The sequence below is a fragment of the Hyla sarda genome, chromosome 5, assembly GCF_029499605.1.
Source record: "Hyla sarda isolate aHylSar1 chromosome 5, aHylSar1.hap1, whole genome shotgun sequence".
In the NCBI taxonomy this organism is placed as follows: Eukaryota; Metazoa; Chordata; class Amphibia; order Anura; family Hylidae; genus Hyla; species Hyla sarda.
This window is the reverse complement of record NC_079193.1, coordinates 216,163,698-216,190,801: the sequence shown is the minus strand read 5'-3', so window position 1 is coordinate 216,190,801 and position 27,104 is coordinate 216,163,698. Positions and strand designations below refer to the sequence as shown.

Here is a 27,104-nt window from a genome sequence, read left to right as displayed (position 1 = left end):
GGATAAGATGTCTGATCGTGGGGGGTCCCACCGCTGGGACCCCCGCGATCTCTGCTGCGGCACCGCAGTCATCAGGTGCATGGAGCGAATTTTGCTCCATGCGTAATGACTAGCAATGCGGCGCTGTTGTCACAGGCACACCCCCTCCCTCTCAATGCAAGTCTATGGGAGGGGGCATGATGACTGCCACTCCCCTCTCCTAGACTTGCATTGAGGGGGTCGTGGCCATGACGTCACGAGGGCCGCGTCCGTGACATCATAAGCCTCTGGCGCAGCAGCCGGCGTTCTAAACAAATGCCGGGTGCTGAAAGGAGATCACGAGGGGGTCCCAGTGGCAATCCCCAACGATCAGACATCTTATCCCCTTTCCTTTGGGTAGGGGATGAGATGTCTAGGGGCAGAGTACCCCTTGAAAGAGAAACTGACCCAATATAAAGAGTTATTGTGAGAGTGAACCTGAGTAAAATGATGCATTACTCCAAACTGTGGTCCTGTGGTATACTTTGAGCAGCCGTTGCTAGTATACAAGTATGCTGCTTTGCACAGTAGAAGCGGGGGATGACTCTTCGGGCTTCCATGTCTCTGCCTTCTCTTCTGCCATATGTCTGCCCATCTTTGACTATGTATATCTTCTTCAGAGGATATGCACATCTTCTTATGTTATGATTCGGTGACTGCTCTGAAAAAGTTATGTATATTCAGAGATGGACAGGCAGCAGAGGGGTCAGAGACAGGAAAGCTCGAAGAGCCGGCTCCCTCCTCTATTGCACAGAGCAACATATTAGCATATTAGCAATACAACGGGGCCAGGGATGGGAGTGAGTAATACATCATGTTACTCAAGTTCCACAGAATTATAACCCTGTATATTAAGTTAGGTGCGAATAAACAGGCTGTAGTTTTCCTTTAAAGTCCATGCTTTGTATCAGCTTGAAATGAGAACATAACTATGTAAGAAGAGAAGATCGATGAGCATTTACAGTACCATAGAAATGACTAACTTTTCTGAACATGACTATAAACCCAGAAACTAAAAGACTTTGGCACAAATGATATACAATGACGATAGACTGTCTATAGTTACACATGTCCTGTATATTGTGAGGTTACTCTAGTAGCTCTATTATGATGCCACTGTTCTGTGCATCTGGGTCCATGAGGTATTAATAGAGATGAGCGAACTTACAGTAAATTCGATTCGTCACGAACTTCTCGGTTCGGCAGTTGATGACTTTTCTTGCATAAATTAGTTCAGCTTTCAGGTGCTTCCGTGGGCTGGAAAAGGTGGATACAGTCCTAGGAGACTCTTTCCTAGGACTGTATCCACCTTTTCCAGCCAACCGGAGCACCAGAAAGCTAAACTAATTTATGCAGGAAAAGGCTTCAACTGCCGAGCCGAGAAGTTCATGACGAATCGAATTTACTGTAAGTTCGCTCATCTCTAGGTATTAAGATCCAGTTGAATCCTCTACAACCAATATAGCAACACCTCTTAAAACAGAAGATAAATGCCTAGTAAGGAGATGTACGGAATTATTCTTGATTTACTTAATAACAATGATATACTAACAGTTGAGCATTAGAAAAGACCTCTAGCTGTAGGCCTCCATATGGTCAACTTCTACACCATTGATACACAGCACAGAATGTAGACAAGCTATTAAATATTATGAGGTCCATAATTAAAAACTAGAATATTATATTCATTGCCCAACGTTACTCCAAATTTGTAAATCTTTAACATTCACATTCAATTCACTATTCAAAAATAATAAAAACCTTAGTTTCCTATGTGAAAAATACTACAAGTAAGATAAGATCTGGCCCCTATGGTGACGCTGCCCAAGGCAAATGAATTATTTCCATTTACTTGTCTAGTCTGGGCCTGGAAAGACCATGAATTCTTCTACTATTAAAAGAAAAGATACTTTAAATTATACATTGACATATCATCTGCTATGGTGTAAATGTGACCCATATTACAGGCTTTTGATCTTATATCGGACTCCAGGGTATGCCAAATGCAAAATGTACTTCTCTGACATCACGTATGGGAAGATATAGGAGGGCCACCTTATTGCTTGCTTTTCAGCAGTGAGTTTTTCTAGTGTACAGGTCTGGTAAAGACTACTATTGATCATAGAAACACATGAAATAATGTATGGACACCAATAAACTATGCTCTTACCTGCCTAGGCCTAGAGCAACTTCAAGAAAAATAGTTGCATATTCATAACACATTTTTTAACATACATAAAGGGCCACAGGACAGAAGTTTCTTCCCTGCCTAATGCCAGTTTATTGATATTACATTTTATATCTTCATTTTCAATGACCAGTAGACAGAGGCATAGCTATAGTTGGAGTAAAGGTAGCATTTGCTACTGGACCCTTGTCTCTGATGGGGGTCCAATGGCTTTTGAGTTAAACTTTAATTAAACGCAACATTGAACTCCAGGTTTGTATTCTTTTATTAACTAGAATAGAAGCCATGCAGGAAATGGGAGAAATTTGAAGCTTTCCTAAAAAGTTGACAAAGTGCATGTTGACATTGGCCTGATATCTTGATAAGGTTACAGCTAAGTCATGTTTTGTTGCCTGTGTGAAAAGTGAATTCACAGACATATGGTTAAAAGCAGCTTTAATCATTAAAAGTAGAGATGAGCGAACTTACAGTAAATTCGATTAGTCACAAACTTCTCGGCTCGGCAGTTGATGACCTTTCCTGCATAAATTAGTTCAGCTTTCCGGTGCTCCGGTGGGCTGGAAATGGTGGATACAGTCCTAGGAGACTCTTTCCTAGGAATGTATCCACTTTTTCCAGCCCACCGGAACACCTGAAGGCTGAACTAATTTACGCAGGATAAGTCATCAACTGCCGAGCCGAGAAGTTCATGACGAATCGAATTTACTGTAAGTTCGCTCATCTCTAATTAAAAGTAAGAGATTGTATTAGTATCTCTAGTATCACGTTTGTTGTGTACATTGAAGAGTTTCGAGTAATCTATATTCAAGCCCTATTCTCTGACCTCACTGCTGTGACCAAGACAGAAAGGATCATATATCTACAAACAAACCAACTACTGAATAGCTGTTCTTTATCAGAAGCAACCAATAGGGCATTCTATATTTTTAATATTCAGATTCATCTAAATGAGGAACTCTAATGAATCTATTAATATTTGGTTTGTCCTCTCCAGTGGATGAGCCTTGAACAATGGATATATCCAAACCAAATGAAAATGGCAGCATGAGTCGCTACTTGGTACTGCAGCACTGGTGTCCTACGATCAAATCAGCCCTGACAAACATGCGGTTGAGTTTGTTTATCCATACAATGCTGAGATTTAAGTGACTTTTTGTATTAAACCTTAAAAGATCTTTTACAGAGGAACATGATCCCTCTATGGTACCTCTGTATATCTCGGATTTCATATGGGGACACACAGAGTATTTTTCTGTCGGATTAAAAAGGATTTGCCCGCAAATAGTAGTTATTCTATATCCACTGATGCTCCACTTGTTCTCTATGGAGCCACAAAAGATAGCTGAGTACTGCGGACCGCTATCTTCAGTGGCTTCCATAAAGAATTAACGGAACAGAGGTGCACCAGCAGTCGGACTAGAGGAAAGAGGCCTCTGTTGTATCATGAGCCCTAATAGGCTGTCTCAGTTCTCAGTTTCTCTCTATATTGCCATACACTTGATATAACCATTTAATTCCATCAACGAACCTAGACGTGTACACAGGGTGAGTCATCTGTGACTGTATTATTGAAACTAGCATACAATAAAAGTGGTCAGTGAGCAAAGATCATATCATTTACTGCAACAAGGAAGTAGTCATTAGCATATAGATCTTTAGAACAAATTGTGCATACAAGGATTATTACCGTATATACCCGAGTATAAGCCGTCCCGAATATAAGCAGAGGCCCCTAATTTCACCCCAAAAACCCAGGAAAAGTTATTGACTCGACTATAAGCCTAGGGTGAAAATACATCATCCCCCCCTGTCATCATCCCCCTCGTCATCATCACTGCCTGTCAATCCCATCGGCTGTCCGGGCATGCTGGGAGTTGTAGTTTTGAAACATCTGGAGGTCCACAGGTTGAAGACCACTGCCGGGCCTTCGTCATCATCCAGACCCCCTTTTGTTTTCTACTCACCTCCCCTCGGTGGGAAAGAAGGAAGGATTAGCTGGTCCCGGCCGTCCATATTCGATCACCTATGCTGCAGGGACCGTTCGGTGGGGAGGGTTAGTCGTTCAGGCACGTCCCTGCGCGTCGTCAAGGCAACGTCACTAGTCCGGGGCCGGCCCGGCCCGGAGAAGAGGGCCTCCCGGTGAAGATGGAAAGCCCGGATCGACTAACCCTCCCCACCGGACGGTCCAATATGGATGGCCCGGACCAGCTCACCCTTCCTTCCCACCGAGGGGAGGTGAGTAGAAAACAAAAGGGGGGTCTGGATGATGACGAAGGCTGCAGTGGTCTTCAACCTGCAGACCTCCAGATGTTTCAAAACAACAACTCCCAGCATGCCCGGACAGCCGATGGCTGTCCGCGCATGCTGGGAGTTGTAGTTTTGCAACATCTAGAGGTCCGCAGGTTGAAGACCACTGATTGGGATTGACAGGCGGAGATGGACGGCCAGGACCATCCCCTCACAGCTAAAGTCAGAAACATTTTTTTGCTCACTCGAGTATAAGCCACGAAAAATCGTTGAGTATATACGGTACATCCAACAGACTAATAACTATAATACAGAATTAAATAACCCGATACTTCCCATAATATACACCAAAGGATATAAGTAGCAGCAGAGAAGCAATAATGGACAGGAGACAATAGCAGAGTTTTAAGATTTACTGTGCTCTGTTTTGTCCTTAGACAAGTCCTTTATCAGGGGTGGATAAGACAGGGAGTTATTCTGGAATGTGAGGTCACACAAGCAGCAACAGTTAACCCATAGAGGGAGTGTACAAAACACACGGGATGACCAGAATCAATAGACATTTAATTTTATAGTTTGACAGTGGGCTAACCGGTTACATCCAAAAGATCCTTGGTAGAAATGTCTGGAAGAGAAACGTAACACACCCACATTGTAAAGAGTAGCTGCCTAGCAATCTTCCTACCCCTCCCTGCCCCCAAGCAAGTTTGAAAATTCCAAAGGTTCTCCCTCTAGTTTTCTTAGGTTACGGCTGCTAATGGGACTATCTTTCAGACCATCACTTGTTTACACTGTGCAACAATCCATCATTCCACTAGAAGACCAATTTATATAGTATCATTGGAATTACTAGTATTTCATTCTCCCACAATAAATCAAGCTGTATAGGGTTAATAGGAAACCGCAGATATTGGGAACTGTGGCTGTAGGGACTTCTCTGTTTACATCCAGAGGCAGGACAACCAACCACTAAACTGTTTACTGGGAAATGCATATATGGACATATGAATTGTTGTAGCAATTACATTCTTTAGTTCACAGAAAAATATAAGAAAACACAATTCGATGTTACGTAAAGCATAATATTTTCTTTTACTCGCCAGAATAATTTTTGGTTTTAAGGCAGTAGGGGATCTATATAATTGTAAGTTGAGTCCTGCTAAAATTGTTCCCTTCTATTCTGAAACATGCAAATTTGCCCCTTGGATTGAAAACCTAAGTTATGAGAAACAGTCTGGTTGCCACAGATGATCTGTCTGACAACCCCCATTTAAAAGGCTGCAACTGTTTGGCATGGTATCCATAGCAACCAGCCAATCCTAAATGACACAACTGGATTGGTACTGTAAAGAGAGTACAGAAAAGCTGCCTAATTATAGTGATCCCATGATCCATTCCAACCGGTGGTGTTATTTAGTCCAAAGAATTAAGTCGATAACCTGTTTGATGGGGTTCTCGAAGTCTGTAGAAAGTCCCTTTAAGAGAGTTTGTAATATGAATATAATATGATGCATGAATCCCCAAGAAGGTGAAGCTCGTGGCTACAGTGGGATCGTTTCACATACTGTGGTCTTTTTTAACCAGATTTATAGAACATACATTTTCAATGGAAGATGGATGATCCAAGAAGTGGTAACCAAGATGCGAAGACTGATGTCCTGCGGCAGTGCCATCAATTCATTAAACACTTTTCATTTATGCACCTATAAACACTAGAGATGAGCGAACTTACAGTAAATTCGATTCGTCGCGAACTTCTCGGCTCGGCAGTTGATGACTTTTCCTGCATAAATTAGTTCAGCTTTCCGGTGGGCTGGAAAAGGTGGATACAGTCTTAGGAGACCTGAAGGCTGAACTAATTTATGCAGGAAAAGGCATCAACTGCCGAGCCGAGAAGCTCGTGACAAATCGAATTTACTGCAAGTTCGCTCATCTCTAATAAACACATATATAGTAAAACACAGGGAACCCCTGTAGCCAAACAATGAAATATAAAAATACTTGAATGAATGTACAATCAAACAATGTCGTCTAATAATGTAAAAACAAAGCAGTAAATCATAAGTCTGCTTGTACATTGTCTCCCCATGGGGGAGTTCATTAAGACTTGTGGGAAATGAAAGATAAGAAGTAACCTGACAGACCTCCTCTTCCTCCCTACACACTATCTTCTGTGAGAGAATGCTTAGCGCAGAAGAAAGATCTCATCTCATGGCCTGACCTGTCTCTTCCACCTTAGCAATGGGGGAAGGGTAGAGCACCTCTGGCAGTTTGTGTACACATTTGGGGAGATTTATCAAAACCTGTGAAGAGGAAGAGTGGTGTAGTTGCCCATAGCAACCAATCAGATTGCTTCTTTCATTTTCCACAGGCCTCTTTAGAGGCCTGTGGAAAATGAAAGAAGCAATCTGATTGGTTGCTATGGGCAACTGCACCACTCTTCCTCTGCACAGGTTTTGATAAATCTCCCCCATTGCCATGAAGTGAGATAGCTGCTTCATCACCCTCATTGCAAAATAGTTTCAGAACAAAACATAACATGACGGCCAGCATATGACCATTAAAATATCCAAATGTCATTTACAGGGGATGTCAAGTTCAAAACATGGTAAATAATTTATAGCAGGTAAAGCTACAACATATGGTGGTGATCTCCTCTAGTGCTGCAGAATAGAAATGTATTTGTATTACTTTCTAGAATAGTAAGGGATTTCCAAGTGAAGAAATTCCGCTCAGAAATTCTGGTGCAGCAGCCTCCCATTGCTTTCAATGGGTTTCTGCTGGCACCATGTACATTGCAGAATTTCTGAAATGGAATTTTCACTGCGGACATTGCAGATTCCAGGCTCTGCATTGACTGCATTGCAGTCTATGGGTCTGACACATGTCCTCGTGGTCATAGCACTGATTTGTTTTGGGGGGTACATACTGCACACAGTGTTTCTGCCTGAAAATTCTATAGTGTGTGAATCTGAGGTGTAGCTTCTGGGCACTGATGCTAAATCTGCAGCAGGGACCCATATGCCAATTATATTGCTGGTCTCTAGTGGGGCAGATGTGCTTTGGGGCTCCCTTAGGCACCAGGCCCTGGTACGACTGCTACCTCTATAGCTACGCCCCTGGTGTGAATGGACCCATAGGATAGGACTGCACGGCGACATGTGTTGTGCAACAGACAAATCATATCTACATTGTACAACCAAAATATATGTGCAAATGGCGAGCACTCACCATTATTGTGCGACTTGCTGTCACGTGACTTTATTACAGTTACAAAGTCTAGACCTGTAACCACAAAGTTGGATTTTGTGCAATAGACATTTTGTGGTCGTATCATGTCACCGTGTAATCATTGCCTTAATGCCATACTTGGTGCTACTGTCAGAAGTTGCGACTGATAATACCTGTTGTGAGAGAGACCCTGCCTGCCATGCATGTATTTTGAAATAATTAGAATGTGTGACAAAGAGCCAAGTCCTTGGGAACCGAGGACTCTTATTAGGAGTTCTATACTATCATATAGTTAACCTTAGCTGCGCATTCAGTATTACTAACTGGCCGTTCAGCCAGATTTCAGCAAAACAATGACAATTGCAAAGAAATAGTAATAGAAGCTTTGTCTTCCTTTAGGACCACTCTTGGCCGTGCCTTAAGAAATGCATCCACACTGCTCCAAACTGCCCTGTGTGAACGGGGCCTAACTGACAGTTCTATAAACACACAACAATCCACTATTACGGTATCTTCACACGTACAATATATGCTGCTAATTTTATTTCGCAGATTTTTATCATCGCTAAAAAAAATCTGCAACATAAACCGTACATGTGAACATACCCTTAAAGTGACAAAGTTATCTTCTAAAAGACTCTCCAGTTTAATCGCATACACCATTAAAACCGATGACACTAGGCATTTAGGCCAGTTGACCAGTTATTTACAGCGCACAATAGAATCGAAGTTTCTCACCCATAGCCATCTCCAGTGTGTTCGCTGTAAGACTGCTGGATGTAGTAAGTCTTCTGCGGGATCATTCCTCCACCTCCTCCAACCATTTTGTGGTGGTTGTTCATCTCATACCTGTTGGTAAGATCCGGGCCAGATTCTGCTCTGGTGAGCCTGCCTAGGGTATTTATCCGGGTATGGGACCCTCCGTTAATACTCATTTTGTTGTCAGATCTAAAGCCGACCAAGCATTCGCCTTGGAAAGGAAAAGTTATCTATGTCTGCAGGTGTGGGAGGGGAAGCGTGAGTCAGGACAGGTAAAGCTAGCCCAGTTGCGGGCCTCAGTTCCCAGGTGTGCCAAGAAATTTAGCAAAGAAAAGTCAATAGCAAAGCCGAAATAAGTCTATTGCAAGTGGACAGTATCAGGGATCAGGCAGTACAGGCACAGAGCTCCCTCCTGTTTGCTCTACAGCTCTGTGCTTCTGTATGCAGAGAGAGTGGGAACCAAGAGAAGGGGGAGGAGAAGGAGGTGGCAGGTCTTACCCAGCCCTCTCCTGTGTACACGCCAAGGGCACACCTTTGTTTCTCTGTCTATGTGTGTCTGTGTGGGGTTTTTTTTTTTTTTTTCAAAAGTATTGTGATTGCTGGCAACACCCTAAATATCTGCTGCCCCAGCCCTGCATCCACCTCATAAATATGACAGCTGTATTAACCTGAGCATGGTAAACTCTCCCTATCGCCTATATGTCAGCACAACAACATTAAACCCGTACAGATTGTCAATGATATAGGGAGTTATGTATAAAGGGACTAAACTTGACAATGAATACCCAATACTATTTAAAAAAACTGCAAAAAAAAAAATAATATATACCGTAAATAAAACATTGACTGCAACAGTGGGTGTAAGAGGTAGTAGGCAGAAACTTTTTGTACATGAGAAGATACCATCAAAACATATAATTTAGAGATGAGCGAACTTACAGTAAATTCGATTCGTCACGAACTTCTCGGCTCGGCAGTTGATGACTTTTCCTGCATAAAAGAGTTCAGCTTTCCGGTGCTCCGGTGGGCTGGAAAAGGTGGATACAGTCCTAGGAGACTCTTTCCGAATACTGTATCCACCTTTTCCAGCCCTCTGGAGCACCTGAAAGCTGAACTAATTTATGCAGGATAAGTCAGCAACCGCCGAGCCGAGAAGTTCGTGACGAATGGAATTTACTGTAAGTTTGCTCATCTCTAATATAATTAATTGTTTCTTTCATAATTTCTTATCGTCCTATTGAATGTTTTTTACATTTAAGTTTTTTAGTTTTTTTTTGTAGATTTGTTTTGGTTTTTTTTAAAGCAAAAAAGCATATAAGAAATGAATAGCCAAATGCTGTAGAACAAGTCTTACCAGCTGAATGGTTACAGTGATCCCTCAACTTACAATGGCCTCAACATACAATAGTTTCAACATACAATGGTCTTTTCTGGACCATTGGAAGTTGAAACCAGACTCAACCTGCAATGCTACGGACAGTCCAGATGTGCAAAACATATCAATAGCTGGAAGAACTGACCAATCAGAATGGACATTTCACTGGTAAAAACCCTGTATTACTGAAGCATATGCATTGACTGATGTCTGGTAGCGCCCCCTACAGTACAGGGAGGTATTACATGTTCTGTACTCTTTACCTGTATTACTGAAGTGTATGCACTGACTGGTGTCTGGTAGCGCCCCCTACAGTACAGGGAGGTATTACATGTTCTGTACTCTTTACCTGTATTACTGAAGTGTATGCACTGACTGGTGTCTGGTAGCGCCCCCTACAGTACAGGGAGGTATTACATGTTCTGTACACTTTACCTGTACCAGGGTTACCTGCTCCTTTGGACACCAGGTGAGGGCGACTCCATGTTACTTTTTTAGGACATTGTGTGTACTGTACAGGACCCTGAAGAAGCTCCTGTCCTCTACATAGACCAGTGTTTTCCAAGCAGGGTGCCAACAGCTGTTGCAAAACTACAACTCCCAGCATGCCTGGACAGCCTTTGGCTGTCCGGGCATGCTGGGATTTGTAGTTTTGCAACAGCTGGAGGCTCCCTGCTTGTGAAACATTGACAGTAATTTACATCTCCCAGCATTTCTTTCTTACTTTTATATGTGCGAACTTGCTTTATATTAGTTATCTACTTATTTTTCTTTAATTCTCACTTTTTCCTATTTTTCGATGACATTTTGGTGCCTTCGGAACCAATTACCAGGTTTCCATAGAGTTCTTGTCTCAACATACGATGGTTTCAACATACAATGGTCGTCCTGGAACCGATTAATAGTGTAACTTGAGGGAGCACTGTATTTGCCAGGCAAGCATCAAGCTCAGCAAGGTAATTTCAGTACGGCCATTGTGTCTCCCTACAGAATCAAAGATGTGAGCTTCCATTGAACCATGCAAATTCCATTCAGTGCTCGCAGCTGCGCCCCTCCCTGCACAGACCATAATGGCTATTTGCAAGGAAGTTAAATTATGACTGGAGAAGAAAACACAAGGCTGGAAAAAAGCCAATTCACTGAGCTGTGGTCAGTACACAAAATCTAGCAGAACAGGTCCCTAGATCACCTCCTACTCCTTTTCATGGCCTGAACCCACCACAGTGTAAACTTTCTTCATTACGAGAAGCAAACTCTATGGCATTGACCTACCTTGAGTTAAGCATAACCGGTGTCACTGTATGGCATTGACCTACCTTGATTTAAGCATAACCGGTGTCACTGTATGGCATTGACCTACCTTAATTTAAGCATAACCGGTGTCACTGTATGGCATTGACCTACCTTGATTTAAGCATAACCGGTGTCACTGTATGGCATTGACCTACCTTGATTTAAGCATAACCGGTGTCACTGTATGGCATTGACCTACCTTGATTTAAGCATAACCGGTGTCACTGTATGGCATTGACCTACCTTGATTTAAGCATAACCGGTGTCACTGTATGGCATTGACCTACCTTGATTTAAGCATAACTGGTGTCACTGTATGGCATTGACCTACCTTGATTTAAGCATAACCGGTGTCACTGTATGGCATTGACCTACCTTGATTTAAGCATAACCGGTGTCCGAGACAATAGTCCTCCAGTGTTACACACTCCTTACTGCCACTCAGTGATTATTGCACAGCTTCCGCATTGGGAGTCTTTAAATACCTGCCTTCTCATTTCTGCTGTTTATCTGGTATTTTAACAATTTATGGTACAGATCTGACCAGTTATACCCAATATTGCACGTCTTAAAATGCTTAACCTTTGTTATACATTCAATAAAGATAGCACACACAAGTAGAATGCTTATTTGAAACACAAAGATTTCTTTACACAGCCCTTACCTTTTTTCGAGAAAATATTTTCTGCAAAATACCTTTATAATAATTGTTATATTATTATCTGTGCTTTTTCAAAGCTTTATTATTTGTATTCAGCAGCGCAATGCTAAATAAAGCCAAGGATGGGGGAAGTGGAGGTGAGGTTATCTGTAGAATGACATGATCAGACAATTCTGCTTCCCAGAATTGGCTGCAAAGGTAACAATGCCCTCTTAGGGTATATACCGTGTTTCTCCGAAAATAAGACCGGGTCTTATATTAATTTTAGTCACAAAAAACACACTAGGGCTTATTTTCAGGGTAGGGGGGGGGGGGCTGTAGCAATGTGGAGGATTCCGCACCCCCCATCTTCCACACTGCTACAGCCCCCCATCCTCCTACAGCCCCCATCCTCCACACTCCTGCAGCCCCCCATCCTTCACACTCCTACAGCCCTCCATCCTCCACACTCCTACAGCCCCCCACCCCTCTGCCATAATAAACTAGGGTACACATTCCATCCCCCCGGCTCAATTATGGTAACTTGCCGCGGGACCAGCCAAGGGGGGGGGGGGGGTTGGATAGTGGTCTACGGGCATTACTGGCAGCCGCGGTCCGGATATGGACCGCTGTCTGCCAGTTGATTACCCCTGGCCTAGGTCTGATTTTCGGGGTGGGGCTTATATTGCAGCCCACCCTGATAATCCTGCTAGGGCTTACTTTCGGGGTAGGGTTTATTTTCGGGGAAACAGGGTACATACACAGCAGATTTGTTGCAGAAATCCATATGTTTGGGTACGATAATACGGTTCCTACCCCCGTTAAACGGATCCATCGGCATCTTGCCAAAACGGGATGTTGACGTATACTGTTAATGGAAGCAGCAAACCACATTCACTTCTATGGCCGAACTGAGTTATCCGGTGACCCCTTTTGGGATCTATGTGCCATTTCAAAAGCGCAACAGCCCCTGTTATGAGTCCACTTAGAATAGCGCATATGACCCAAATGGAGTCACTAGGGATTACTTTGTTCGGTCATAGAAGTAAATGGGGTCCACTGCTCCCTTTAACAGTATACGTCAGCATCCCATTTTCAGGATGCAGATGGATACGATTAACGGGGCAGGAATACCGTGTGATCTTACCCTTTGGGACAAAACAAAACCCATTCAAGTGGATAAAATAGATTTTTAGTTGCAAAAGATCTGCTGCGTGGGAATATATAGCCTATCGGCCTCTCTCCAAACCTGTCTTTCCAGGTTTAAAAAAACTGACTCAAAACATTTAAATCATCTAAATAGTATGAAAGAAATGGACCCAGACTTGTCAATCTGCCTGAAACCAAAACTGTCTACTAACTGTCCATAACAACCAATCACAGCTCAGCTTTCATATCTGCTATGATTGGTTGTTATATGGGCAACAGCAGACAGTTTTGATTTTAACTGTAGAGTAAAAACAGGTGTAGTCCACGAGATTGTATGTAACTCCATGTACTCCACCGCACTGCAGCTGTAGCTCCACAATTAACCCCTTAGGGACTCAGCCCATTTTCACCTTAAAGGGGTACTCGGTGGAAAAACAATTATTTTTTTCTTTTTTAAATCAACTGGTGCCAGAAAGTTAAACATATTTGTAAATTACTTCCATTAAAAAATCTTAATCCTTCCTGTATTTATTAGCTGCTGAATACTACAGAGGAAATTCTTTTCTTTTTGGAATGCTCTCTGATGACGTCACGAACACAGTGCTCTCTGCTGACGTTATTATAATAATAAGTCTTTATTTATTGTTGCCCTTAGCGGGATTTGAACCCAAGGCCCCAGCACTGCTAGGCAGCAGTGCTAACCACTAAGTCACCATGCTGCCCTTAGCATACATCTGCTATGCATGCTAGCTAAAATGGACAGAGATGTCAGCAGAGAGCACTGTGGTCGTGATGTCATCAGTGTTCCAAAAAGAAAGGAATTTCCTCTGTAGCATTCAGCAGCTAATAAGTACTGGAAGGATTAAGAATTTTTAATAGAAGCAATTTACAAATATGTTTAACTTTCTGGCACCAGTTGATTTAAAAAAGAAAAAAAAATTGTTTTTCCACTGGAGTACCCCTTTAACCCCTTAAGGACTCAGGGTTTTTCCGTTTTTGCACTTTTGTTTTTTCCTCCTTACCTTTTAACCCCTTAAGGACCCATTTTGGCCTTAAGGACTCAGACAATTTAATTTTTACGTTTTCATTTTTTCCTCCTCGCCTTCTAAAAATCATAACTCTTTTATATTTTCATCCACAGACTAGTATGAGGGCTTGTTTTTTGCGCGACCAGTTGTCCTTTGTAATGACATCACTCATTATATCATAAAATGTATGGCGCAACCAAAAAACACTATTTTTGTGGGGAAATGAAAACAAAAAACGCAATTTTGCTAATTTTGGAAGGTTTCGTTTTCACGCCGTAAAATTTATGGTAAAAATGACGTGTGTTCTTTATTTTGAGGGTCAATACGATTAAAATGATACCCATTATTACATACTTTTATATTATTGTTGCGCTTAAAAAAAATCACAAACTTTTTAACCAAATTAGTACGTTTATAATCCCTTTATTTTGATGACCTCTAACTTTTTTATTTTTCCGTATATGCGGCGGTATGGAGGCTCATTTTTTGCGCCATGATCTGTACTTTTTTTTGATACCACATTTGCTATAAAAAACTTTTAATACATTTTTTATAATTTTTTTTAAATAAAATGTATTAAAAAAGTAGGAATTTGGGACTTTTTTTTTTTTTTTCGTTCACGCCGTTCACCGTACGGGATCATTAACATTTTATTTTAATAGTTTGGACATTTACGCACGCGGCGATACCAAATATGTCTATAAAAGATTTTTTTTTACGCTTTTTGGGGGTAAAATAGGAAAAAACGGACGTTTTACTTTTTTATTGGGGGAGGGGATTTTTCACTTTTTTTTTACTTTTACATTTTTTTTTACACTTGAATAGTCCCCATAGGGGACTATTCATAGCAATACCATGATTGCTAATACTGATCTGTTCTATGTATAGGACATAGAACAGATCAGTGTTATCGGCGATCTTCTGCTCTGGTCTGCTCGATCACAGACCAGAGCAGGAGACGCCGGGAGCCAGACGGAGGAAGGAGAGGGGACCTCCGTGCGGCGTTATGAATGATCGGATCCCCGCAGCAGCGCTGCGGGCGATCCAATCATTCATTCAAATCGCGCACTGCCGCAGATGCCGGGATCTGTATTGATCCCGGCACCTGAGGGGTTAATGGCGGACGCCCGCGAGATCGCGGGCGTCCACCATTGCCGGCGGGTCCCTGGCTGCGATCAGCAGCCGGGATCAGCCGCGCATGACACGGGCATCGCTCCGATGCCCGCTGTTATGCACAGGACGTAAATGTACGTCCTGGTGCGTTAAGTACCACCTCACCAGGACGTACATTTACGTCCTGCGTCCTTAAGGGGTTAAAAATCATAACCCTTTCAATTTTCCACCTAAAAATCCATATTATGGCTTATTTTTTGCGTCGCCAATTCTACTTTGCAGTGACATTAGTCATTTTACCCAAAAATGCACGGCGAAACGGAAAAAAAAATCATTGTGCGACAAAATAAAAAAAAACCGCCATTTTGTAACTTTTGGGGGCTTCCGTTTCTACGCAGTGCATATTTCGGTAAAAATTACACCTTATCATTATTTTGTAGGTCCATACGGTTAAAATGATACCCTACTTATATAGGCTTGATTTTGTCGCACTTCTGGAAAAAATCATAACTACATGCAGGAAAATTTATACGTTTAAAAATGTCATCTTCTGACCCCTATAACTTTTTTATTTTTCCACATACAGGGCGGTATGAGGACTAATTTTTTGCACCGTGATCTGAAGTTTTTATCGGTATGATTTTTGTTTTGATCGGACTTTTTGATCACTTTTTATTCATTTTTTAATGGTATAAAAAGTGACCAAAATACGCTTTTTTGGACTTTTTTGCGCGTACGCCATTGACCGTACGGTTTAATAATGATATATTTTTATAGTTCGGACATTTACGCACGCGGCGATACCACATATGTTTATTTATTTATTTTTTTTACACTTTTTTATTTTTTTTATGGGAAAAGGGGGGTGATTCAAACTTTTATTAGGGAATGGATTAAATGACCTTTATTAACACTTTTTTTTAAAATTTTTTTTGCAGTGTTATAGGTCCCATAGGGACCTATAACGCTGCACACACTGATCTCTCATCCTGATCACAGGTGTGTATTAACACGCCTGTGATCAGTGTTATCGGCGCTTGACTGCTCCTGCCTGGATCTCAGGCAAGGAGCAGTCATTCGTCGATCGGACACCGAGGAGGCAGGTAAGGGCCCTCCCGGTGTCCGGTCAGCTGTTCGGGACGCCGCGATTTCACCGCGGCGGTCCCGAACAGCCCGACTGAGCAGCCGGGTAACTTTCACTTTCGAGGCGGCGGTCAGCTTTGACCGCCGCTTCTAAAGGGTTAATACCGCACATCGCCGCGATCGGCGATGTGTGGTATTAACCGCGGCCGTTGATGAGCGCCGGGTCCGACGCGATATGATGCAGGATCGCGGCGCGATCCCGCTTCATATCGCGGGAGCCGGCGCAGGGCGTAAATATACGTCCTGCGTCGTTAAGGGGTTAAGGACTCAGCCCTTTTTTGCAATTCTGACCACTGTCACTTTATGCATTAATAACTCTGGGATGCTTTTACCTTTTATTCTGATTCTGAGATTTATTTATTTTTTTCGTGACATATTCTACTTTAACATTGTGGTAAATTTCCGTCGTTGTAAGGCGGAAAAGCACTATGCGGGTGCAAAACAGGGCTTAGGAGTGAGACAGCACCGATGGGATTTGAGGACTAAAGTGGTGCTTCGCGCTGCAATGATTGAGGTTCTGACATAAAATCTAAAAGAAAAACCTTGGCAAGTGACCACAATTTTGAAACTACACCCCTCAAGGAAGGTAACAAGGGGTACAGTGAGTACTTACACCTCACAGGTTTTTTGAACAGTGGGCTGTAAATTGAAAAATTATATTTTTTTACTCTAAAATGCTGGGGTTACCCAATTTTTTACATTTCCACAAGGGGGTAATGGGAGAAATTGGGTTACAAATTTTGAAGGGCTTTTTCTCCTGACTATGGAAATACATCCACATATGGGGTAACGTGCTGGGCGGGCACACAGCAAGGCTAAGAAGTCATAGAGGTCTGTTTAAATTTGAGGCCTATGGCATATCAGTAGCTGATGGTTACATACATTCCGAGGAAATACAAAAATGAAACACCCACATGTGACACCATTACAGAAACCCCGCGAGAAATGGCTATAGGGGTAAAGAGGACATTTTGAACGCATGGGTGTTTCCTAATTTTATTTTCCAGGAATGGATGAAAATTGCAATTTTCAACCTATGCTCTGCTTCATCTGTCTGGTAACAACTAACATGTGGCTACGAATTGTCTCCTGGAAATACGACAGAGCTCATGAGAACTCTCATTTGAGGTGGATGTTTCTTACGGACCTAACAGTTACATACATTCAGAGGAAAATACAAGAAAGGAACACCCACATGTGAGCCTATTACAAACCGTACACCCCCTAGGGAAGGTGTATAGGGGTGAAGTGGAGATTTGGAACAGACGGGGGCTCCCTAAATGTATTTTCCAGGAATGGATGAAGTGTAGTTTGGGGGAAATGAAAATTGCAATTTTAGTACTGATATGCCAATTCCTAGAATGATGACCCAGAGTATAGCCAAAAGTAAAAATGATGCCCGCCCCCAAACCCTCTGCTCTAAATCCTCATTCTGGGAATGTGATGTGTGTGGCCGTCCCTATTCTGTTACCTCAAATGCGCAACCCGCTCAGGTGGGGAGAGAGTGCTGTGCATTTGAGGCAACTGCAAACCCCCAATGCTGTTGACTCTGTGTCCCATGACCAATTTTTTGGGGGGTGGGAAAAAAAAAAAGATATCAGAGGTATTGGGAAATAGGTTCTTCTTTTTTTTTCTTTTTCTTTTTTTTTTTTTTTTGGGGGGGGGGGGGTTGTTTGGTTTTAAAATTTGGAAGACAATGTACTCTGGACTGGTGCATTGGAGTTGAAATCTGGGGAATTAAAATCAGGGAAAAGGATAAAAATGTAGTGCTCCATGGAAGTGTGATGCTCCCTGAAGCAATCCTTAAAGGAGTACTCCGAAGCACAGTTTTTAGGGGGCAAATGAAGCATTAAGTAAAGTTATATTACTTACCTATGTACTTTCGTTTTCAATATTGGCCTCTTCAGGGAGTTATCTTCTTTTTTCTGTTCCACCAGAAGCTGGGTCCTTTGATGACGTTCAACTTTGTTTTCCTCCCAATCCGCCGCCATCTTAGCCCGGTGACTCATCGCTCCCATGCGTCACTGCGGGCTTTGCCGGCCTCCCAGCCCGGAGTCTGCCCCCATCACTAATTTATTCATCTATGCGCTGAGCTGAGCTGCCATAGGCTTAGCTCAGCAAACGCCTATCGCAGCACTGACCGCCAATCAGCGCTTAGGTCCGGCGCATGCGCAAGGCCCACTATATCAAAAGAATAGGGAAATTACATGGGCCAATCAGCAAGCTTCGTTTCACGCTCCCGTACTAGCTACTCTTATTCACATACCAACACGCAGCGGCAGCCGAAAGCTCATTGGAGCTCGGCGACCATGTGAGGAGGACGCATTTTGAGAGGCGGGGATAGGGAAATAAGTGGGAGAGGAGGGGGCGTGAAATATTATAATTTTGGGAAGGGGCCGAGCAGGGGAGCTACAGGGGGAGGGCAGGAGCTGTCCGGAAATCAGGAGCGGGCTTGCTGGGAGAAGTAGTTTTTTACATTGCGGGCAAGGAAGAGAACCCGGAAGTACCGGAAACTTTGGGCGGCAATAACAGAAGAATGGCTGGGCCATTTTACATGAATGAGGGGTCATTTAAAAGGTCATTTCATGGGCTACATTGTGGCATGTTTTGGGTGGTGCATCGGAGTACTCCTTTAATGCAGAGGCCTGGATTATCAGGGCAAGTGTCGCATTAAGTGGTGGTGTCCTTCGGAATCCCCCTCTTTCGACACACTCTGCATTTTTTCTTGGATCGTCCCTTCTTTTCAGGGGGTCATACGTGGGATCAGTTTGGGGGGGACATGCCGCATTATCAGCATAATGCAAACATTTACGAATGGCCTCGAACCGGAGACGGGTCATGGCCATACTGTACAGTGGGGTCTGGTAGAGGGTGTCCCCTCTCCGGTACTGCCTGACCTTTGTTAGTTTTTTTAACTAGGCCCATATGAAGCACTAGGCCCCAATAGGTCCTCATTTCGGCTGCACTGACTGGGAACAAACTCAGGAATCATGGGCTCATGGTCCGCTTGCTCAGTCCAGACTAGTTCACCGGTACCAGGCACCAGTAAACTTGGCTGGGGGGCTTGACTAGTATCAGCACCAGGGGGACTCATACCAGCATGGGGCACAGGGTTAGGAGCAGAGGAGGTTTGCCGCCTCGCATGGCGGCATCTCCACCGCCTTGGCGGCTCATCATCAGAAGATGATGTGGAGGATGCGCAAGAAATAAGGAAGCTGGGGTCTTCCTCAAATATTTAATAAGGCTATGTGCAAGAGGCCTTAGCTAGGCTTCATATAAATCTGCGTTGGAGGTCCTGTTAGGACTTTCCACCTTAAATTCTGTCAAAAATCACAGACAAAATTGCACAGTATGCAGTGATTGTTACAAAGCTGGATGTGGATCCTCAAACCTGTGTGGCTTATGACTCGGACCCTATCAGGGAGCGGAGTCTAAGGTGCCGCTGATCTTCACCAGAGCCTGCCGCAAGGCAGGATGGGCTTGCTGTTGCATGCGGTACCCAGGTGCCGCATGCGGCACCCAGGGCAAGGCGAGGTACCGAAGGATAAGGCAGTAGCGTAGTCAAACGTAGCAGAAGGTCAAGGCAGGCGGCAAAGTTGTGAAGTCAAATAACATAGCGGGAAGGTCTGGATACACGGGTAAGGCAAACAAGCAATATGGAATGCTTAATCTCAGGCTAGGGGCAGTGAAAGTCAGGCAGGGAAGTGTGGGAGGTGCAGGGACTTTATAAGGTTGTGTCAGGTGCAACAACTAATTATGGGCGCACTGGCCCTTTAAATTTCAGAGCTCCGGCGCGTGCGCCCTAGGAGACGGGGATGCGCGCACCGGAGCTCAGACACAGAGGAGGAGGCGGCAGTGGAGCGTGGTGAGTGACGGGATGGGATTTGCATGTGGGCGCATCCCGCAATGCGAATCCCAGCCCCGCCGGCAGACGGAGATACAGGGACACTGCGCTCACGGACAGAGCTTGCGGCCGGAGTACAGAGTGTAACAGTACCCCCCTTTGGTCTCCTCCTCCTCTTGTGGTTCAGAAATGTTTTGAAAAGGTCTTGGTCCAAAATATTGTCCTGTGGTTCCCAAGACCTCTCCTCCAGACCGAATCCTTCCCAATCTACAAGAAAGAAGTGTTTTCCTCTGACCAGCTTGGAGTCTAAGAGTTCCTTAACAGCAAAAACATCAGTGGTACCAGAGATGGAGGAAGGCGAGATGTCCTTTTGAGAAAAACTATTGTGGATGACAAGCTTCAAGAGGAAGACATGGAAGGAATTCGGGATCTGGAGAGAGGAGGACAGATGGAAGGAATAAGCCAAGTGGACCCAGTTCATAAGAGGGTGCCTTAAAGCAGCTATATTGGAAGGATAATCACACTTTGTCCCCAGGAGAGAACTCGGGGGAGGGCACCTTTTCCTGTCCTCTTGCGACTTCATTCATGTCGTGGCATGAAGAAGAGAGTGACAAGTCTTCTGCCAGATGGAGGCGAAATTCCGCACCAGTTTGTCGGCCATAGGTACTCTGGAAGAAGAAGAAGACATGGGAAGAGGAGGACGAGGATGAAGTCCATAGACCACAAAGAAGGGTGAAGTCCCAGTGGATTCTGAATCCCTATGGTTGTAAGAAATTTTGGCCCAGGGTAGTAAATCGGCTCAGTCGTCTTGGTGAGCAGAGACAAAATGGTTCACCCTTTCGACCTGACCATTAGATTGAGGGTGGTAAGCCGAGGAGGAGTACAATTTAACTTGGAGGCGAGAGCAGAGGGCCCTCCAGAACTTGGAGACGAACTGGACTCCCCGGTCGAAGACAATATGAGTAGGCAATCCATGTAGATGGAAGATATGACCAAGGAATAGCTTGGCAAGCTGCGGTGCAGATGGTAAACCTGGCAAGGTTTAAAAAATCAGTCCACAACAACCCAGATGACCGTATTGCCGCCAGAAGAAGGAAGGTAAGTAATAAAGTCCATTGCTATGTAGGTCCAGGGCAGCTCAGGAACTGGCTAAGGATGTAGTAAACCAGCAGGCTTGGCACGAGGGGTCTTGTCCCGGGCACAGACTGAACAGGAACGAACAAAGTCAATGACATCTTGTTTTAGAGTTGTCCACCAATACTGTCGGGAGATTAGTTGCAAGGACTTGCAAATACCAGCATAACCGGCTAATAGAAAGAAATGACCTCATTTAAAGACTCATTTAAAGACTCGGAGTCTTCCAAGGCCAACCTAATAGCCAAGAGCTCACGATCTCCAATTGTATAATTTCTTAGAGAAGAAAACACAGGTTACAGTTCTTCCTTTAGATGATTTTGTTTCAAAACTGCTCCAACTGAAGAAGCATCCACTTCCAAAATAAATGGCTTGCCTGGATCTGGTCTTGACAACACAGGAGCAGAAGCGAAGGCGGATTTTAACTGTTTGAACGCTTCTTTGGCCTCAGGAGTCCTGACCTTCGGATTAGCAGTTTTCTTGGTAAGAGAGACGATGGGGGCAACCAAGGTGGAGTAGTGTGGAATAAATTGCCAAAGCCAAGGAAGCGCTGAATTGGCAAAGCCGAGGAAGCGCTGAATTGGCAAAGCCAAGGAAGCTCTGAATCACTTTCAAGCCAGAAGGTCAAGGCCAATCAAGTACAGCGGACAACTTGTTAGGATCCATTTGTAGCCCTTGACTGGTAACAATATACCACAGTAACAGAAGGCTGGTCTTTTCAAAAGTACACTTTCAAGTTTTGCATAGAGAATATTGTCTCGGAGGCGATGTAAAACTTGGCAGAGGTGAGAACGATGAGTGTAGAGATTGGGCGAGTAGATGAGAATGTCATCCAAATAGACAACAACACAGGAGTATTGGAGGTCATGAAAAATGACATTGACAAACTCCTGGAAGACTGCTGGAGCATTACAGAGTCCAAATGGCATCACCAGATACTCGAAATGTCCGTCACGAGTATTAAACTCAGTCTTCCATTCGTCCCCTTCTCGTATACGAATCAAATTATAGGCCCCACAAAGGTCTAGTTTAGAGAAGATCCTGGCACCCCGCAGACGATCAAATAATTCAGAGATTAAAGGAAGTGGGTAGATGTTCTTTATTGTAATTTTATTCAAGCCTTGGTAGCCAATGCAAGGTCGCAAAGACCCTTCTTTCTTTTCCACGAAGAATAACCCGGCTCCAGCAGGAGAAGAGGACTTCCTGATAAATCCCTTCTGAAGATTCTCCTGGATGTAATTAGACATAGCCTGAGTTTCGGGGACCGATAAAGGGTAGATTCTGCCCCAGGGAGGTAAGGAGCTGGACAGTAAATCCATAGGACAGTCGTAGGACTTCAGCTTGTTTTTCACTGAAGACATCAGCAAAGTCCTGAAGGAACGAAGGCAAACCGGGCAGAGGGCAAGAAGATGATTCCAACTTAGCCAAACGTATTTGAATACAGTGGTTGGTGCAATGCGATCCCCAACGAAGAACTTCTCCAGTTTTCCAATCCAACTGCGGGGCATGGAGTTGCAACCACGGTAGCCCAAGCAGGAGAGGAGAAGTACAATGAGGGAGTACATAAAAAGTCAAGTTCTCCTTTATGCAAGGCTCTGACCTGCATAGAAAAATGTTCAGTGCGGTATAGCACAGTACAGTACAGTCTTTCTTCATTGACTGTAGAGATGTACAAGGGCTTTAACAGGTAAGATACAGGAAGATGATACCTATGTACTAGGGAGGCATCAATAAAATTTCCTGCGGAACTAGAGTCCAAGAATGCAAGAACATAGACAATCTCTTTGGAGGGTAGAAAAAGCTGGACCGTCAAATTTAAGCGTGCAGAGGTAGGATTCACACCTAGAGAGCCCTCTCCCACAAACCCTAGGTGCGAGCGTTTCCCTGTGACTGTGGACGTAGTGGACAATCTTTTAGGAAATTATCCGCACTGGCGCACTAGAGGCATAGATTTTCAGTTCCTTGGCGAGTTCTTTCCTGCAGGATCAAGCGAGACCAATCCACCTGCAATAGCCTCCACTAAGGGAGGCAACGTAGAAGATTGCGGTGGTTGCTGGAAGACAGGTGCCAGACGAGGAAAGCGCAAAGGCCCTGCAGATTCGCTTTTTTGGCGAAGTTCCTCACGTCAATTTCAATCCGGGATGCCAAGTGTATAAGTTCATTCAAGTTAGATGGCAATTCCCGCGCAGCAAGGGCATCCTTGATATGACTAGATAGTCCTCTCTTGAAAGTGGTGCAAAGAGCTTCATTGTTCCATGATAACTCCGATGCCAGGGCACGAAACTGAATGGCATAGTTGCCCACAGAGGAGTTGCCCTGCGAAAGACTGAGCGATGCCGTCTCAGCGGAGGAGGCTCGGACTGGTTCCTCAAAGAAACCCCCGAAATTCTGTTATTAAAGCCTGGAGATTGTTTGTGAGAGCATCACTGCCATCCAGAAGCGGAGTTGCCCAGGCCAAAGCCCTTCCAGTTAAGAGACTGATAACGAAGAGCACCTTCCATAGGGAACTATTCCGTCATTTTTTTTTTGTACTAAAAACGCCAGAAAAGCTGCCACTGATTTTCCTTGTGTTTTTGCATTTTTTCGGGGGGGGGGGGGGGGGGGGGGGTTGGCGTTTTTGCCTTTGAGTGGAAATACATTTTTGGCCCCTTTTTGGCATTTTTTATTTTTCAAAATTTGTTGGGTACCAAAAAAAAAAAAAAAATGCAGTAGGGATGAATTTTTTTTTATTTATTATTAAATAAAATTTTGTTATAAAAAATGAAAATTTTGTTAAACAGGGACCAATTTATGTGGGCGTGCAGGGACCAAAAAATGAAGCCGGCAATAATGAAAATGTAGAAAGGGGCCATTTAAATGTAAAAATTAAAACATATTTTTTATAATTAATTTTTTCGTTTTTTTTTTTATTAGTAATGTATTTTAATAATGTGTTTAATAAAGTGTGTGTGCATTTCACTTTTTTTCTTTCTTTTTTTAATTTTTTAGGTAGTACTGCTACTTTTAGCATGGAACAGACTGTGCTAATAGACAGATTGCCCCGGGTGTCACTCCTGACACCCGATGCGATTGTCCTATCTATTACAGAGATGCGAAGCGGCTTTCTCATGCGCTCGCATCTGCACTATACTCCGGCCGGCCAGTGATGTGAATAGAATTTACATCACTGATTCATATTTTCCGCCCAGAGTGGTGATTGGCCCAGATGATGCCAGCTCTCAACGGGAAATATGAATGAGTGATGTGAATTTATATCACAGCAAGAGAGCAATGAAAGCTGGAATGGTGGTCTATCCTCTTCAGAAATGAGTCCTGCTTTTGTTTTGGATCCAATGATAGCTGGAGATTGGTCTGTGGACAATGCCATGAAGAGGCCTTCACCGCAGAACGTCACACAGATCCTAATCTCGGTATTATAGTGTGGGTAGCATAATGTACAGTAGCCTGAACTCTCTAGTCTTGATTATATATACAATAACAGCTTGATGTTAATTTGGTTAGGGAACCAGTGATATGGCCATTTCTCCGAAGTGTCCCAAGAGACGTTTTTCAGCACAACGCCAGGCCACATGTTGTTTGTGCTACTATGAGCAGCCTGTGTGGGCTAAATGTGCTACCATTGCCTGCAATGTTCCCCATCGTGCACATCTGGGACGTCATTTGTCGACAATTGCAAAGAAAGCTGCCAGCAGCTGCTTCTGATCATTTGTGTGCCCAAGTGCATGTTGAAATTTCAATGTTGAGGAGTGTAGTTAGTACTATGTTGATCACATACTGTGCAATTCCTTTATATTATAGATGTCATCCTTTTATCAGAGATTTTATAAGACCATATATTTTCATTTTAATATTCTCTGTATATGTGAAACTATTTTACAAATACATATGAACATTCTCCAGGACTGATATGAGACTATAAATATGCTATAGCTATCAGTATAGCTTATCTATTTGGTCATGTTGTCTACTGATTTCCATCCTTATGTTGTCTCATGCCAGGCTTCCTGTACTGTGATAATGTCAACACAACAACTCAAGCCATGCTGCTGCATGCCTTTTCCAAGAAGAGTATAATATAAGCAGTGAAGTAAAAATGAACAAAAAGAGGTGCGCTCCTAGTGAAATATTGCGGGGTAATCAGTAAGATGAATGTAAAATATTGCACCTTACCATATGGTGTTGCACTGAGAGTGCAACACCTTCGATGACATATAGACTCTATGAGCCAATGAAGGTAGCAGCCTCCGCGTCCCGTTTCCCGTGACTCTGCGGTCCGGTAAGAAAATGAGGAAAGGATAAAAGATATGAAACCTCCGGACGGCGCCTTCCTTAGAAATTGAAAAAACTTGCCAGAGCGTTAAAAAGGCAAATTTTTATTCTTAAATTGGTGCACCAATTTAAGAATAAAAATTTGCCTTTTTAACGCTCTGGCAAGTTTTTTCAATTTCTAAGGAAGGCGCCGTCCGGAGGTTCCATATCTTTTATCCTTTCCTTATAATATAAACAGGATACAGAAGAATGGGCACAAACCAGATGTAAAAAAAAAAAATGATATAAATATATATTATGTTAAAGGTTCACAGGAGTCATGTTGAGCACTTAAATGTGCAGTGTCTTAATAGATGAAGGATACACCTCTGCTTAATGGGCAGAAATCAGCCAAAACCTTAGAGACCACCATAGAAAGAGCCAAAATGATGGACAGTCCCTAAGAATTACTATTTGTATTGATGTATCACAGTCTGTGTGATGTCCATCAAGCTAAGAGGGGCATGTTTAGGGCCCAGTTGACTCTTTACCAATAATGTACATCATGGGTGTCAAACATGCAGCCTACAATGAATATCTTTGCGGCCCAGCAAAGATATTAATTTCTCTGGTCAGGGCCGGTGCATTGCCGTAGAATGAGATTTGCCATAGAATGAGATGGTCCGCCTCCATCACATCCTATTGGCTCACTCTTGTCACGTGACATATTTAAACGTCATGCATCGATGCGCACAGCAGTGTCAGTTTGGCTATCACAGGGAGAGGATCTCCTCTCCCTGTGATAGCTGAAGCTGCACGGAGCTCTCATGGCCTCTGTGGCCCGACAGAAGTTCACACATGTACGCAGCTCATACGGCTGCCTCATATACACTTACTTTATTATTACATGTACTGTTGATCCACAGCTCTATCGGGATCCCTATGCCCGATGGCGCTGTCATCAGTGTGCGTCCCCGCGAGCGCCCCACGGCCGCAGCTCTACTCCCCGTCCCCCGCCCCCCGCAGCTGTACTCCCCGTCCCCCGCAGCTCTTCTCCCCGTCCCCCGCAGCTCTTCTCCCCGTCCTACGCAGCTGTACTCCCCGTCCCCCGCAGCTCTTCTCCCCGTCCTACGCAGCTCTACTCCCCGTCCCGTGTGAACGCTCAGGGAGCGATCCACAGCGCTATGGGGATTCCTACGCCCAATGGCGCTGTCATCAGTGTGCGTCCCCGCGAGCGCCCCATGCCCGCAGCTGTACTCCCCGTCCCCCGCAGCTCTACTCCCTGTCCCGTTAACGCTCAGGGAGCGGGGAACAGAAAGTAGAGCATCGGGCGCAGGTAAAGTAGTACTGCGCATGCGCAGCACTACGCGAATAACTTTACCTGCGCACGATGCTCTACTTTCTGTTCCCCGCTCCCTGAGCGTTAACGGGACGGGGAGTAGAGCTGCGGGGGACAGGGAGTAGAGCTGCGGGGGACGGGGAGTAGAGCTGCGGGGGACGGGGAGTAGAGCTGCGGAAGTGGGGCGCTCGCAGGGACGCACACTGATGACAGCGCCATCGGGCATCGGGATCCCGATAGCGCTGTGGATCAACAGTAAATGTATATGAGGCAGCCGTATGAGCTGCGTACATGTGTGAACTTCTGTCGGGCCACAGAGGCCATGAGAGCTCCGTACAGCTTCAGCTATCACAGG

At 44.0% G+C, this 27,104-nt stretch overlaps 1 protein-coding gene across 5 annotated transcripts in view; it reads right to left on the bottom strand.

Annotated features, from left to right (window-relative positions):
• DSP (desmoplakin) overlaps window positions 1-8,887 on the bottom strand; it is a 64,229-nt gene extending 55,342 nt beyond the window's left edge. For 3 of the 5 annotated variants that reach the window (XM_056521114.1, XM_056521117.1, XM_056521118.1), the window contains exon 1: window positions 8,423-8,887. In XM_056521114.1, coding sequence (XP_056377089.1) covers window positions 8,423-8,619 — 197 coding nt within the window. In that variant the 5' untranslated portion in view covers window positions 8,620-8,887. Of the gene's footprint in view, window positions 1-6,597; window positions 6,786-8,422 lie in introns of those variants that run through there. The other 2 variants (XM_056521116.1, XM_056521115.1) reach the window with 2 other exon arrangements.
• Between the last annotated feature and the right edge of the window lie 18,217 nt (window positions 8,888-27,104).